Source organism: Cherax quadricarinatus, chromosome 17 (assembly GCF_038502225.1).
Source record: "Cherax quadricarinatus isolate ZL_2023a chromosome 17, ASM3850222v1, whole genome shotgun sequence".
Taxonomy (NCBI): Eukaryota; Metazoa; Arthropoda; class Malacostraca; order Decapoda; family Parastacidae; genus Cherax; species Cherax quadricarinatus.
Genome location: NC_091308.1, coordinates 51,283,108 through 51,300,164, shown reverse-complemented (window position 1 = coordinate 51,300,164; position 17,057 = coordinate 51,283,108). Strand labels below are relative to the sequence as shown.

Genomic DNA, 17,057 nt, shown 5'->3' with positions numbered 1-17,057 from the left:
TGGTCCCTAGTGACCTAGTTTATCAATGTGACCCATGCATGACCCCTGAGCTGGTCCCTAGTGACCTAGTGTATCAGTGTGACCTCTCCATGACCCCTGAGCTGGTCTCTAGTGACCTAGTGTATCACTGTGACCCCTGACACCACTGACCTCCTGAGGCAGGGGAACCACCTGCAGAGGCAGCTGGTCTTCCACAGATGGTAGAGTGGCGTCGTCCACTGTATCTACCTCCTTCATGCTGCTTGTCTTCACCTCCTCCTCTTCCTTTTCCTTCTTCGTCTGCTTCTCGTCCACTTTCTTCTCGTCCACTTTCTTCTCGTCCACTTCCTTCTCGTCCACTTTGTTGTTATACAAGGAATGATCAACAAGTTCTTCTGCTCTTGGTATCTCCAGGAAGCTGGCAGCTTGTAGCTTCTGGACACCTGCCTTCTCCTGTATGACACAAACACAGTGTTTAATATTGTATATAATAACACACAGAGCTGTAGAATAAGACACATGTATGATCCACTTCGAGGACAGCGTGAAACAAGCTTTTATACCACAAGACGGGCAGAAAGCAGCAACTTCACTCTGGCTGTACCCTTCTCCAGAACTTCACTCCATCTGAGATCATACATACCCAGGATGACTCGAGTATGGAACACATTCGTACAGCATAATGATGTCAACGAGATAAAGTCAGTTGATCAAATGAAAATGCTGGCCCACAGATGGCTCCAACTTCATCCTGTTCCCTACTTGTATGTCTCATAATAATAAAAATGCTTTCAAATGAGCTGATGTAGGTAACAGTTCTTAGCTTGCCAATAAAGTTAGGAATCCTTAACCTGTAAATAGCTTGTCAATAAAGCTAGGGATCCTTAACCCTGGTTTAGAAAGACACGTAAGCAAACACTATAACATATTTATTAGAAAACGTTTCGGTCCTGGGACCTTGATCACTTCTAACATACAGAGGTAGAAAGACATTATATATATAGGCGGAGAGTGAGATGTGACGCACGTGACCTGAGGAATGTCATAAGAACATAAGAATGGAGGAACACTGTAGAAGGCCTACTGACCCATGCGAGGCAGGTCCTTATCAAAACAACCTCTGCCTATGATGAGGACGGGTAGACGATGAAATCATGTGATTCCTGTGTTGTTGGGTTGGTGCTGCTTAAGTATCATGTATGCCAATGTTTTTGAAATTTTGTAGTTTCCAGTGTTGCGTTCTATAGTGTCGGTGACGGTGATTAGTGAGGCTTCTAGGCACCGTCGGCGTCTGAGGTCTGGTTCGGTGAGAACGAGTTGTGCCTCGTTCCAGTTCATCAAATGCCCCGTGGAGTCTCTGTGGAGGACACAGGCGTACCTTACATCATCTCTGTTAGAGGCATTTCGATGCTCATTCAGGCGGACTGCAAGATCTCTGCCTGTCTCGCCTACATATTTCTTGGGACAGAACCCACAGGGGATAGTGTAGACACCTGCTGTAGAAGTTAGAGGTGTGGGGCTGCGTTTAGTAGTGAGGTCTTTGATAGAGGATGTGTTTATGGTGGAAACGTTGATGTTACTCATAGCAAGTGCCCGGCGAGTATTCGTGGCAACATCGCCACATGGGAGTACTATGAACTGTTTAGGGGGCTGTTCCATGGGCGGTTTGTTGAGGATAGCTTGTGCCTTGAGTCTGCAATCTCGGATGAAGAAAGATGGGAACTGAAGACGTGTAAAGGCTTGTGTTATGTAAGTGCAAGGGCTGGAGATGCGAAGAGCTCTCAAGAAGAAATCAATGAGGACTCCTCTCTTAGTGCGGGTATCTTGGTGTGAATAAAAGTGTATAAGATCGTCCTTGTTGGTAGGTTTTCTATACACTTTGAAGAGAAGTTTGTCACTGTCGGGAGATCTGCACAGTAGAACGTCGAGGAAAGGAAGTTTGCCATCATTTTCGAGTTCAAGTGTGAACTTTATTGATGGTTCAACTGCATTGATCTTGTTGAGAAGGGCCTGGATATTGAGACGTCTCGGATAGAAAACCAATATATCATCAACGTATCTTAGCCAGGTAACGGTGTTGGGAATGAGGGTGCTGAATTTCTCTGTCTCCAAGTTTTCCATGAAGAGGTTGGCAAGCACAGCACTGAGCGGGCTGCCCATTGCCATCCCAAAGCATTGTTTGTAACAGTTGTCCTGATACTTGAAGAAGTTGAAATTAACACACAGTTCCACTAGATTGATGAAATCTAGAAGAGGTAAAGGGAGGTCGTGGTTTTCATTGAGCCTCTGTCTCAGAATGTTGATTGCAGCGTCAGTAGGAACGTTGGTAAAGAGGGCTGTGACATCGAAGGAAGCCATGCTTTTGTTTTTAACATTCAGGTTGGAAATTCGGGAGAGAAGGTCACCTGAATGTTTGAGGTGGGCTTGACTGATAGTGCCCAGAAGCGCTGAAAGGTATTTGGCAAGGTGGCCGGCTAGTCTGTGTGGTGCACTCCCTATGCCCGAAGTGATAGGCCGTAGTGGGATGCCAGGTTTGTGTGTCTTAGGAAGGCCATACAGGCGTGCTGGTTTCGGTTGACCTGGTAAAAGTTTAAGTAGTTTTTTGCCTTGTTCTGATTTTCGTAAGATGCTACGAGCCGTTACCTGGCTAAGATACGTTGATGATATATTGGTTTTCTATCCGAGACGTCTCAATATACAGGCCCTTCTCAACAAGATCAATGCAGTTGAACCATCAATAAAGTTCACACTTGAACTCGAAAATGATGGCAAACTTCCTTTCCTCGACGTTCTACTGTGCAGATCTCCCGACAGTGACAAACTTCTCTTCAAAGTGTATAGAAAACCTACCAACAAGGACGATCTTATACACTTTTATTCACACCAAGATACCCGCACTAAGAGAGGAGTCCTCATTGGTTTCTTCTTGAGAGCTCTTCGCATCTCCAGCCCTTGTTTTCTAGAAGAAGAATGCACTTACATAACACAAGCCTTTACACGTCTTCAGTTCCCATCTTTCTTCATCCGAGATTGCAGACTCAAGGCACAAGCTATCCTCAACAAACCGCCCATGGAACAGCCCCCTAAACAGTTCATAGTACTCCCATGTGGCGATGTTGCCACGAATACTCGCCGGGCACTTGCTATGAGTAACATCAACGTTTCCACCATAAACACATCCTCTATCAAAGACCTCACTACTAAACGCAGCCCCACACCTCTAACTTCTACAGCAGGCGTCTACACTATCCCCTGTGGGTTCTGTCCCAAGAAATATGTAGGCGAGACAGGCAGAGATCTTGCAGTCCGCCTGAATGAGCATCGAAATGCCTCTAACAGAGACGATGTAAGGTACGCCTGTGTCCTCCACAGAGACTCCACGGGGCATTTGATGAACTGGAACGAGGCACAACTCGTTCTCACCGAACCAGACCTCAGATGCCGACGGTGCCTAGAAGCCTCACTAATCACCGTCACCGACACTATAGAACGCAACACTGGAAACTACAAAATTTCAAAAACATTGGCATACATGATACTTAAGCAGCACCAACCCAACAACACAGGAATCACATGATTTCATCGTCTACCCGTCCTCATCATAGGCAGAGGTTGTTTTGAACATTAAAATGGTATGAAATACCGACAGATTGTTAGGTAAGACACATATGCAACAGTTAGGTATCTTTATTTCGAAACGTTTCGCCTACACAGTAGGCTTCTTCAGTCGAGTACAGAAAGGTTGATAGAAGCAGAAGATACTTGAAGACGATGTAATCAGTCCATCACCCTTAAAGTCTTGAGGTGGTCAGTCCCTCAGTCTGGAGAAGAGCATTGTTCCGTTGTCTGAAACAATATGAAGTTGAAGTGACAGAATGGGGCCTTTATATAGTGCCAGGAGGTGAGACGTAGGTTGCTTTGGGAGGGCAGGTCCTTCTCAAACCCAGCCGTTCTCACTAGTAGAGGTTGTCGAAGTGGTCTGTACCAAGATACCCTTGTGTTGCAGTGTCTGACAGAATGAACATTAAAATGGTATGAAATACCGACAGATTGTTAGGTAAGACACATATGCAACAGTTAGGTATCTTTATTTCGAAACGTTTCACCTACACAGTAGGCTTCTTCAGTCGAGTACAGAAAGGTTGATAGAAGCAGAAGATACTTGAAGACGATGTAATCAGTCCATCACCCTTAAAGTCTTGAGGTGGTCAGTCCCACTTCGACAACCTCTACTAGTGAGAACGGCTGGGTTTGAGAAGGACCTGCCCTCCCAAAGCAACCTACGTCTCACCTCCTGGCACTATATAAAGGCCCCATTCTGTCACTTCAACTTCATATTGTTTCAGACAACGGAACAATGCTCTTCTCCAGACTGAGGGACTGACCACCTCAAGACTTTAAGGGTGATGGACTGATTACATCGTCTTCAAGTATCTTCTGCTTCTATCAACCTTTCTGTACTCGACTGAAGAAGCCTACTGTGTAGGCGAAACGTTTCGAAATAAAGATACCTAACTGTTGCATATGTGTCTTACCTAACAGAGGTTGTTTTGATAAGGACCTGCCTCGCATGGGCCAGTAGGCCTTCTACAGTGTTCCTCCATTCTTATGTTCTTATGACATTCCTCAGGTCACGTGCGTCACATCTCACTCTCCGCCTATATATATAATGTCTTTCTACCTCTGTATGTTAGAAGTGATCAAGGTCCCAGGACCGAAACGTTTTCTAATAAATATGTTATAGTGTTTGCTTACGTGTCTTTCTAAACCAACTTGTCAAACCCTGTGTAAAAAAAAAAAAAAAAAACACTTGGGTGTAGAGCTCCACGGAGCTCTACACTTCTAAGGGCTGGGAGACTGATTACCCTACACTCCTCTTCTTGCACCTTTCTACTTTGTATTGGACTGATGAAGCCACTGTGTGGCGAAACGTTTCTTTAAGATTCTTAAAGATTCCCATATGTTACATAAGTGTCTCAATCTTCAACTTGTCGGTTTTCAAAACCATTCCTCCACATAGGTTGACTGACTGATTCCATCATTTCTACTTCACCACTACGCCTGCTGTCTCAATATTTGACTGAAGAAGGCTACTGTGTAAGGAAAACGTTTAATTCAGCAATAAAGTCACCCAAGTGTTGTACATGTCTTGCTCACAAGTCTCAGACTTACCGACTTAAACACAATAACACAAATATTTATATCTATTATTTAATAATTCAGGACACAAAGGTTATTAGAAATTAATGAGTGTGTAAACTAGTGGCTTAGGCTGGTAGGTGGCTTGGACCTGCCTCGCATGGGCCAGTAGGAGTTCTGCAGTGCTACTTCTTTCTTGTGTTCTTATATTTATGGCAACTCGTTCTTAGATGTACGAGGGTACTAAAAGGTACTAGGAATTAGTGAACATAAGAACGTAAGAAAGGAGGAACACTGCAGTAGGCCTGTTGGCCCGTACTAGGCACGTCCTTCACTCATACTAGTATGATATTACTATAAGGCATTAAGAACTAATGCTAGTATATTACTACAAGGTACTAAGAACTAATGCTATATATATTACTACAACGTACTAAGAACTAGTGCTAGTGAGACAGGTACTATCCAGGGATGTGGAAAAATACACATACAGTTCAGGACATTTACTAAAGGAAACGTATTGCCACTAGTAAGGTGTTGAGTCGTCATACAGTGACGACTGAGGTAGGTTCAAGAGGACGGGTACTGACCCGGGTCTTCTCCATGTTGTGACCCGGGGCTGGGTCACAACATGGGTCAGAACCCGTCCTGGCTAACATACCTCTATCATCACAATGTTAGAACTCAAGAAGACACTCGTGGCGAAAAGTTGCCTCTAATAAATGTCCTCAACTGTACATAAATGTCTTTTTCCACATCTTGTCGGTATCACTCGACAATTTTTCAGAACAGAACAGAGTGAGAGAGGTTTCCCTGGTGTATTTACTTGGTGACAGTAAAAAGAAAGAGTCTCCCTGGTGTATTTACTTGGTGACAGTAAAAAGAAAGAGTCTCCCTGGTGTGTTTACTTGGTGACAGTAAAAAGAAAGTCTCCCTGGTGTGTTTACTTGGTGACAGTAAAAAGAAAGGTCCCCCTGTTGTGTTTACCTGGTGACAGTAAAAAGAAAGAGTCTCCCTGGTGTATTTACTTGGTGACAGTAAAAAGAAAGGTCTCCCTGGTGTGTTTACTTGGTGACAGTAAAAAGAAAGTCTCCCTGGTGTGTTTACTTGGTGACAGTAAAAAGAAAGTCTCCCTGGTGTGTTTACTTGGTGACAGTAAAAAGAAAGGTCCCCCTGTTGTGTTTACCTGGTGACAGTAAAAAGAAAGAGTCTCCCTGGTGTATTTACTTGGTGACAGTAAAAAGAAAGGTCTCCCTGGTGTGTTTACTTGGTGACAGTAAAAAGAAAGAGTCTCTCTGGTGTGTTTACCTGGTGACAGTAAAACGAAAGGTCTCCCTGGTGTGTTTACTTGGTGACAGTAAAAAGAAAGGTCCCCCTGTTGTGTTTACCTGGTGACAGTAAAAAGAAAGAGTCTCCCTGGTGTATTTACTTGGTGACAGTAAAACGAAAGGTCCCCCTGGTGTATTTACTTGGTGACTGTAAAAAGAAAGGTCCCCCTGTTGTGTTTACCTGGTGACAGTAAAAAGAAAGAGTCTCCCTGGTGTATTTACTTGGTGACAGTAAAACGAAAGGTCCCCCTGGTGTATTTACTTGGTGACTGTAAAAAGAAAGGTCCCCCTGTTGTGTTTACCTGGTGACAGTAAAAAGAAAGGTCTCCCTGGTGTGTTTACTTGGTGACAGTAAAAAGAAAGGTCTCCCTGGTGTATTTACTTGGTGACAGTAAAAAGAAAGGTCTCCCTGGTGTGTTTACTTGGTGACAGTAAAAAGAAAGATCTCCCTGGTGTGTTTACCTGGTGACAGTAAAACGAAAGGTCTCCCTGGTGTGTTTACTTGGTGACATTAAAACGAAAGGTCTCCCTGGTGTATTTACCTGGTGACAGTAAAAAGAAAGGTCTCCCTGGTGTGTTTACTTGGTGACAGTAAAAAGAAAGATCTCCCTGGTGTATTTACTTGGTGACAGTAAAAAGAAAGGTCCCCCTGGTGTATTTACCTGGTGACAGTAAAAAGAAAGATCTCCCTGGTGTGTTTACTTGGTGACAGTAAAAAGAAAGGTCCCCCTGGTGTATTTACTTGGTGACAGTAAAAAGAAAGGTCCCCCTGGTGTATTTACCTGGTGACAGTAAAAAGAAAGATCTCCCTGGTGTGTTTACTTGGTGACAGTAAAAAGAAAGGTCCCCCTGGTGTATTTACTTGGTGACAGTAAAAAGAAAGGTCCCCCTGGTGTATTTACCTGGTGACAGTAAAAAGAAAGATCTCCCTGGTGTGTTTACTTGGTGACAGTAAAAAGAAAGGTCCCCCTGGTGTATTTACTTGGTGACAGTAAAAAGAAAGGTCCCCCTGGTGTATTTACTTGGTGACAGTAAAAAGAAAGGTTCCCCTGGTGTGTTTACCTGGTGACAGTAAAAAGAAAGGTCTCCCTGGTGTGTTTACCTGGTGACAGTAAAAAGAAAGGTCTCCCTGGTGTGTTTACTTGGTGACAGTAAAAAGAAAGGTCTCCCTGGTGTATTTACTTGGTGACAGTAAAAAGAAAGGTCCCCCTGGTGTGTTTACCTGGTGACAGTAAAAAGAAAGGTCCCCCTGGTGTGCTTACCTGGTGACAGTAAAAAGAAAGGTCTCCCTGGTGTGTTTACCTGGTGACAGTAAAAAGAAAGGTCTCCCTGGTGTGTTTACTTGGTGACAGTAAAAAGAAAGGTCTCCCTGGTGTATTTACTTGGTGACAGTAAAAAGAAAGGTCCCCCTGGTGTATTTACTTGGTGACAGTAAAAAGAAAGGTCCCCCTGGTGTATTTACCTGGTGACAGTAAAAAGAGAGGTCCCCTGGTGTGTTTACCTGGTGACAGTAAAAAAGAGAGGTTTCCCTGGTGTGTGTGTTTACCTGGTGACAGTTGCATGACCTGGATGACAGGTAGTTGGACGTTATGATGAAGAATCCGATAATAAGAGCCGAGGCGACCACAGTCACACACACCATCTTGACGATCTGCACTCTGTTACTCTTGTCACGACGATAAGCCTGTCCAGAGAAACACAACTACGTAAATACAATAATAAATACAATAGTATTTTATTCTGGAAAGGAATAAATTGCGCTTATATAAGTTATACAACTAAACACATGATTTCTAAAATAGAAAGTTCACATGAGAAGGTATTTATTGTGTATGGAAATGTATATAATTAAGGAAATAACGGTGGTGGTGTAGCAATGTTGATAATAATGTGTATAAATGCATCTGATATATTAATAATATAAACTACATTAAGAAGAAATATTAGAGGAGGATGACAGACTGGATAATTACAACTTTCAAAAACTCTTGGAATTTATCAGAAATATACTCAAAAAGTATACTTAAACTATCAAAATCTTGCTACAGGGATTTATCCTTCTTGTTATAAATCCTGGGATTATCAGTGGATGCTGATGGTCATCGTTCACATTACGAAATATTTTTTTTATCTATAAACACTCACTAAGGTTTTATATATATTGTAAGACACGGGATTTAAGCCAAAGTGGGTTAATTAAGTTGAGCCGTTCCGGGTTTTTGCAGCGATAAAATTTTGAGAGATTGGAAACTATTCCAAGATTTACTTCCGGTGAGTCTTCATAACTGAGAAGAATAGAAAAGTCTGCCTGAATATTTTAATTTCTCTCAGATGGTTTTCTTTATAACCTGAGAATGAGTTGTCAGATCGCCTTCAACTTTTTATCTCTGGTATAGTGTGTGGAAAGGTTGGTGCAGCTGTTAAACCTCCCAAGAACATCACTGCGAGTAAACACACAAGCATGCATACAAGTATACATACAAGTTGTAGATGAATGGTTCAGAGAACCGGCATGTTGTTGAGTTAGACACATGTGCAACTCTTGGGTATAATTACTGAGGAAATGTTTCGCCACACACTGCCTTCATCAGTCCATACACAGGAGAAATTTGAAGAACAGGAGGAGAATGAATGATTGTAGATGAATGGTTCTCTGAACCATTCATCTACAATCCTGTCAGACACTGCAACTTCTTGGGATCTTAATACTTGGGAATTCTTCACTTGTCTAAACCCTTGGGCACGACCTACTTCCACATTGGACAAATGTGACACCACCTACGACTGCTGCCTCTCACCTGTCTACGGTTTAAAAGCTACTTCTCCGCTCATATGCCGTATTCTATTCAAGATTGATGGACTGACCACATCGACTCAAGGCTGAGGGACTGATTACCTCATTCTCCTCCTGTTCTTCAAGTTTCTCCTTTGTATGGACTGATGAAGCCACTGTGTGGCGAAACGTTTCCTCAATAAAGATACCCAAGAGTTGCACATGTGTCTAATTCAACATACATACAAGTATACACATAAGCAAGGAGGCCATCATGGGCCCCACGAGTCTATGCTAACCTCCCTATGATGTATAGAAGTATACCTCGTTATATGGATCTTTTAAGAGCCAGTTGGTCCAGCTGTTAACGCACTGGACCACTTGCCATGGGTTCTAGTCTCCACTCCTTCCATGATTTATTTACAGTAAGTGTTGTTACGATTACATGACTCATTACCGTTACTTCGCCAGCTTTGTTGACACATTACGTCAGAGCCAAGAATGTTGGTGTTACGTAGAGGAGGTAATGAGGGGAGGGTGTGTACTCACCTAATCTCACCTAATTGTGGTTGCAAGGGTCGAGTCATAGCTCCTGGTCCCGCCTTTTCACTAGTCTCTACTAGGTCCACTCTCCCCCTGCTCCATGAGCTTCATCATACCTTTTCTTAAAGCCATGTATGGATCCTGCCTCCACTACATCATTCTCCAGATTATTCCGCTTGCTATGTGTGTGTGTGTAGTTCCATCAGTGTTCCAGCAGGAGCAGCAGGAAGCCTTGACGTCACTGCAAGAACACGCAGCGTTGGCAACCAGCAACCAAGGTCAACCCACGTACATTACTCAACACTTCAAGGTTCTACAACCAGACGTCAACCAAATTTGTTTGAAATGATAAAACAAAATATTTTAGAAGCATCACTGTAGCCAACTTCTCGTTCCTGTATAATATACTTGGTACCAGAGGTGAGAGTCATGTAGAATAATGGTCGTCATGTAGAGTATGTTGGTCATGTAGAGTATGTAGGTCATGTAGAGTATGTTGGTCATGTAGAGTATGTAGGTCATGTAGAGTATGTTGGTCATGTAGAGTATGTTGGTCATGTAGAGTATGTTGGTCATGTAGAGTATGTTGGTCATGTAGAGTATGGTGGTCATGTAGAGTATGTTGGTCATGTAGAGTATGTTGGTCATGTAGAGTATGTTGGTCATGTAGAGTATGTTGGTCATGTAGACTATGCAGGCCATGTAGATCACATAGGTCATGTTGTCACTACCACCTCCTGCACTGCAGACACCTACAACACGCAGAGGGACACGGGAGTCCAGGTATTTAACATTCAACTCCTCACCGACACAATGTACGTATTTACCCGCATGAATATGTAGATACTGAGCTACAGCTCCTGAGCCCTAGTGTATAACTGCCCCTATGTAGTTCCTTTAATTCGTTTTAATGTGATTCTCAAGGGTAAAAGATCACAAGAAACATTAATATGTGAAATACAACAACACACTGCGAATATATACCAAGGTGTGGGGATACTCTTTGTATATACCAAGGTGTGGGGATACTCTTTGTATATACCAAGGTGTGGGGATACTCTTTGTATATACCAAGGTGTGGGGATACTCTTTGTATATACCAAGGTGTGGGGATACTCTTTGTATATACCAAGGTGTGGGGATACTCTTTGTATATACCAAGGTGTGGGGATACTCTTTGTATATACCAAGGTGTGGGGATACTCTTTGTATATACCAAGGTGTGGGGATACTCTTTGTATATACCAAGGTGTGGGGATACTCTTTGTATATACCAAGGTGTGGGGATACTCTTTGTATATACCAAGGTGTGGGGATACTTTTTGTATATACCAAGGTGTGGGGATACTCTTTGTATATACCAAGGTGTGGGGATACTCTTTGTATATACCAAGGTGTGGGGATACTCTTTGTATATACCAAGGTGTGGGGATACTCTTTGTATATACCAAGGTGTGGGGATACTCTTTGTATATACCAAGGTGTGGGGATACTTTTTGTATATACCAAGGTGTGGGGATACTCTTTGTATATACCAAGGTGTGGGGATACTCTTTGTATATACCAAGGTGTGGGGATACTTTTTGTATATACCAAGGTGTGGGGATACTCTTTGTATATACCAAGGTGTGGGGATACTCTTTGTATATACCAAGGTGTGGGGATACTCTTTGTATATACCAAGGTGTGGGGATACTTTTTGCATATACCAAGGTGTGGGGATACTCTTTGTATATACCAAGGTGTGGGGATACTCTTTGTATATACCAAGGTGTGGGGATACTCTTTGTATATACCAAGGTGTGGGGATACTTTTTGTATATACCAAGGTGTGGGGATACTCTTTGTATATACCAAGGTGTGGGGATACTCTTTGTATATACACTCAGAGTTTATTATAATTATTATTTGGGCATCCATATAAAGTACCTTGTGTACCTTGTACAAAACATCACATAATGTGTGGACCAAACATGTGTATAAGAGGGTGTGGGAGGTGTTAGTGTGGACCAAACGTGTATAAGAGGGTGTGGGAGGTGTTAGTGTGGACCAAACGTGTATAAGAGGGTGTGGGAGGTGTTAGTGTGGACCAAACATGTGTATAAGAGGGTGTGGGAGGTGTTAGTGTGGACCAAACGTGTATAAGAGGGTGTGGGAGGTGTTAGTGTGAACCAAACGTGTATAAGAGGGTGTGGGAGGTGTTAGTGTGGACCAAACGTGTATAAGAGGGTGTGGGAGGTGTTAGTGTGGAACAATCATGTATATGAGAGGGTGTGGGAGGTGTTAGTGTGGAGCAGTTTTTAGTTAGTTTAATATGTTTATTATGCACCCCATACCCATCCTGTGGGCGGTAGTCAAAAGATTACAGAGGTACATAATGGGTCCAGGGACTGGGCCTCAAAGTTTTGATGGCTGAGCAAGTTACAGAGGTAATGAATTCACAATTTACAAAGGTAATGAACTCACAATTTACAAAGGTAATGAACTCCAGGTAGGTCTAGTCACAATCATGACAAGTTACAAAGGTATTTACAGATTATAGAGGTACACAATGGGTCCAGGGACTGGGCCCCAAAGTTTTGATGGCTGAACTAGGTACAAGGTAATGAACTCACAAGTTACAAAGGTAATGAATACTGTAACATGTGTATAAGAGGGTGTGGGAGGTGTTAGTGTGGAACAATCATGTATATGAGAGGGTGTGGGAGGTGTTAGTGTGGAACAATCATGTATATGAGAGGGTGTGGGAGGTGTTAGTGTGGAGCAAACATGTGTATAAGAGGGTGTGGGAGGTGTTAGTGTGGAACAATCATGTATATAAGAGGGTGTGGGAGGTGTTAGTGTGGAGCAAACATGTGTATAAGAGGGTGTGGGAGGTGTTAGTGTGGAACAATCATGTATATAAGAGGGTGTAGGAGGTGTTAGTGTGGAACAATCATGTATATAAGAGGGTGTGGGAGGTGTTAGTGTGGAACAATCATGTATATAAGAGGGTGTGGGAGGTGTTAGTGTGGAACAAACATGTATATAAGAGGGTGTGGGAGGTGTTAGTGTGGAACAATCATGTATATAAGAGGGTGTGGGAGGTGTTAGTGTGGAACAAACATGTATATAAGAGGGTGTGGGAGGTGTTAGTGTGGAACAAACATGTATATAAGAGGGTGTGGGAGGTGTTAGTGTGGAACAATCATGTATATAAGAGGGTGTGGGAGGTGTTAGTGTGGAACAATCATGTATATAAGAGGGTGTGGGAGGTGTTAGTGTGGAACAATCATGTATATAAGAGGGTGTGGGAGGTGTTAGTGTGGAACAAACATGTATATAAGAGGGTGTGGGAGGTGTTAGTGTGGAACAAACATGTATATAAGAGGGTGTGGGAGGTGTTAGTGTGGAACAATCATGTATATAAGAGGGTGTGGGAGGTGTTAGTGTGGAACAAACATGTATATAAGAGGGTGTGGGAGGTGTTAGTGTGGAACAAACATGTATATAAGAGGGTGTGGGAGGTGTTAGTGTGGAACAATCATGTATATAAGAGGGTGTGGGAGGGTGAGACTAGTGGCAAGAAAAATACAGAATAAGACGGTGTTAAAGGCTTCCCATGAAAAAAAAAAAAATCCGTGAGATGTATCTTTGTCACCTGAGTGTAGACCAGAACCACTAGCAGGGTGACACACACACACACACACACACACACACACACACACACACACACACACACACACACACACACACACACACACACACACACACGTTCACATGCACCTGGTCAGGTGTACGTTATATTGTGTTCAGTGTCCGTCACACAACCTCTTTCAACTCTATGACTGTCACCACATATAACCATATAGATAATTTATTACCATTGTAATGTTGAGGTACAGTCCCTGGACCCATTATGTACCTTTGTAATATGGAGGTGCCAAGGAACCTTCACAACAATGTACAACATTGTACACACGTACAATATCTTCTGAGGTGATTCATGGGTGTTATATCACAGTAATTCAGAACCATGACACCTACATCACACCTCAACCTGCATATATATATATATATATATATATATATATATATATATATATATATATATATATATATATATATATATATATATATACATATATATATATTTATGCAAGGAATTCGCGAGAGCATACGAAATATACACAAACACTGATCTCTGGCTGAAGGAGACTCGAACCTACGAACCTTAGGACAAGGTACGCAGTGCTTTACCAATCTACCCACACTGGACCAATACCTTGGCGTGTAGCATCCGCTACACGTTTGATCCAAGGCAGCCAGCTTTCAGGGAGATGGCTTACAGCTTTTCATCTCATCCCCTGCATGCATCAGCCTTACTAGAGATTTGAACAATGCAAGGAATTCGCGAGAGCATATATATATATATATATATATATATATATATATATATATATATATATGTGTGTGTGTGTGTGTGTGTGTGTGTGTGTGTGTGTGTGTGTGTACACAGATACAGATACATATACACATACATGGACTGATAAGCTTAAACTGCGTCTTGAAGGTGATAGACTGATGAGATCGTCGTCACATCTCTACTGCTGCTGTTCACTTTTCCGTACTTGACTAAACAAGCCTACTGGGTGGGTGAGACGTTTCGGAATAAAGATACTTAACTGTTGTACACGTGTACACGCAGTGTTATCAACTTACAGAAGTGTATATCTATATGTACATGCAGTGTTATCAACGTACAGAGGTGAACATCTGTATGTACGCGCAATTATCAACGTACAGAGGTATAGTGTGTTCACGCAGTGTTATCAACGTACATAGGTTTACATCTGTGTGTACACGCAGTGTTATCAACGTACAGAGGCGTACATCTGTGTGTACACGCAGTGTTATCAACGTACAGAGGTGTACATCTGTGTGTACACGCTATGGTGCTAATGTGAGAATCGTGAGAATGATGTACATAGCCTATGTTAGGTCCTTAATTGATTATGCTGCTCCCATGTTGATATTAGCTAGAGAAAGTTCTCTCCGACCCTTGGAGTTAATGCAAAATGAAGCTCTCAGGATTATTCTTGGCTGTCCCAGATCTACAAAAGTTCTTAACATGAGGAAGGAGCTTGGTATTTCTAGTATCAGTGATAGGATTGTTGAAATTAACACTGTACTCGGTATTAGAATGTTGAGAAACGAACCAGACACTGTCACAGTGAATCTTACCAAGTGTCTAGAGGTAAATACACACAGATCTAAATGGATTGTGAAAACGTGCAATTGTATTAAGTTTTATAACCTGCATGAACTGTATCACTGTAGGCAACAAGAGCATTTCACCCCTCCATGGAAGATGTGTTCATTTAATATCACATACCTACAAGTCCCTCCCAAGAAGCTCATTGCTAGTAATCCCTTCCTTAAATCTCTTGTTAGAGCAACTGCTCAAGAAGAAATTTTTCGCCTAGCTGGTAGTAATAAGTTATCACAAGTTATATACACTGATGGATCTAAACAGGAGTCTTCTGGCAGGGCTGCATCTGCTCTTGTTGCCACCTCCCTAGTTAAGAACGATAATAAATTTGTTGAGTTAGGCATAAGAATTAACAACTGGGCGTCTACACCGCAAACTGAATTGTTTGCAATCCTAATGGCGCTAAAGCTAACTTATGACACTGAACTTGACTCTATCATCATTACTGATTCTATGTCATCATTGAAGGCTCTTGACTCATATAATGACTCCAACAACATGCTCACTGGAGAAGCCAGGTATAGATACTCAAAAATCAGGGACAAAGGAATTAATGTACAGTTGCTATGGATCCCATCACACATTGGATTACTCCTTCATGATAAAGTTGATATGTTAGCCAAGAAGAGTATCCAGAAGGAGAATGTAGAATATAACTTTGGTATAACTGTGTCTAGCATTAGGAATAATATTAGGAGAGAAGTAAATAATGAAAATGATTGTTATAGGAATGCAGTTAGAAGCCTGAGTAGATCTATAACCCACTATGATAACATGAACGTAGATAAGTATGTTTATGGAGCAACTTGCAATGTGAACAGACTGACTGATGTTGTAGTGGCCAGGCTTAGGCTTGATTACAAGTACTGACTGATGTTGTAGTGGCCAGGCTTAGGCTTGGTTACAAGTACTGACTGATGTTGTAGTGGCCAGGCTTAGGCTTGGTTACAAGTACTGACTGATGTTGTAGTGGCCAGACTTAGGCTTGGTTACAAGTACTGACTGATGTTGTAGTGGCCAGGCTTAGGCTTGGTTACAAGTACTGACTGATGTTGTAGTGGCCAGGCTTAGGCTTGGTTACAAGTACTGACTGATGTTGTAGTGGCCAGGCTTAGGCTTGGTTACAAGTACTGACTGATGTTGTAGTGGCCAGGCTTAGGCTTGGTTACAAGTACTGACTGATGTTGTAGTGGCCAGGCTTAGGCTTGGTTACAAGTACTGACTGATGTTGTAGTGGCCAGGTTTAGGCTTGGTTACAAGTACTGACTGATGTTGTAGTGGCCAGGTTTAGGCTTGGTTACAAGTACTGACTGATGTTGTAGTGGCCAGGCTTAGGCTTGGTTACAAGTACTGACTGATGTTGTAGTGGCCAGGTTTAGGCTTGGTTACAAGTACTGACTGATGTTGTAGTGGCCAGGCTTAGGCTTGGTTACAAGTACTGACTGATGTTGTAGTGGCCAGGCTTAGGCTTGGTTACAAGTACTGACTGATGTTGTAGTGGCCAGGCTTAGGCTTGGTTACAAGTACTGACTGATGTTGTAGTGGCCAGGCTTAGGCTTGGTTACAAGTACTTTTGGCAGTTTGGGAGACACACAGATGATGATCAAACTAAATGTAAATTATGTGACCAGGCATATGGTCACTGTCTTGAACACTATGTGCTTAATTGTCCACTTATTGAGGAATACAGAGACAGACAGTATAATAACCTATGTGACATGTGAAGATATCTTATTAATGAAAATAAGATACCAGATATACTAAGCAAATTTCCTAAATTTGCTTGTAACAGATAAGTGAACTGTAGATATGTAGATATAAATCCATATGTACACCTGTTAACCCTTTTGGGGTCTAGTTCCTAGGCCTTTTGTGTATCCATATGCTCTTGCCCTACCGTCCAAGGATGGAACAGGATGGATATGGGGTGCACAATAAACTAGCCACTTCGGTGGCAAAATCCAAATCAGTACATGCTCCCATCCTGTTCCTCATCCTCATATCGAACATAGACAGGAGTATACGCCACAGCGCCGTGTCTTCT

General features: G+C 42.4%; 1 protein-coding gene across 1 annotated transcript in view; it reads right to left on the bottom strand.

Annotated features, from left to right (window-relative positions):
• LOC128686291 (uncharacterized) overlaps nt 1–17,057 on the bottom strand; it is a 156,718-nt gene that overhangs the window by 23,527 nt on the left and 116,134 nt on the right. Inside the window, exons 2-3 of the mRNA XM_070085998.1 lie at nt 7,993–8,130; nt 151–432 (exon numbers count right to left, since the gene is read on the bottom strand). Of these exons, the coding sequence (XP_069942099.1) occupies nt 151–432; nt 7,993–8,130 (420 nt within the window). The remainder of the gene's footprint in view (nt 1–150; nt 433–7,992; nt 8,131–17,057) is intronic.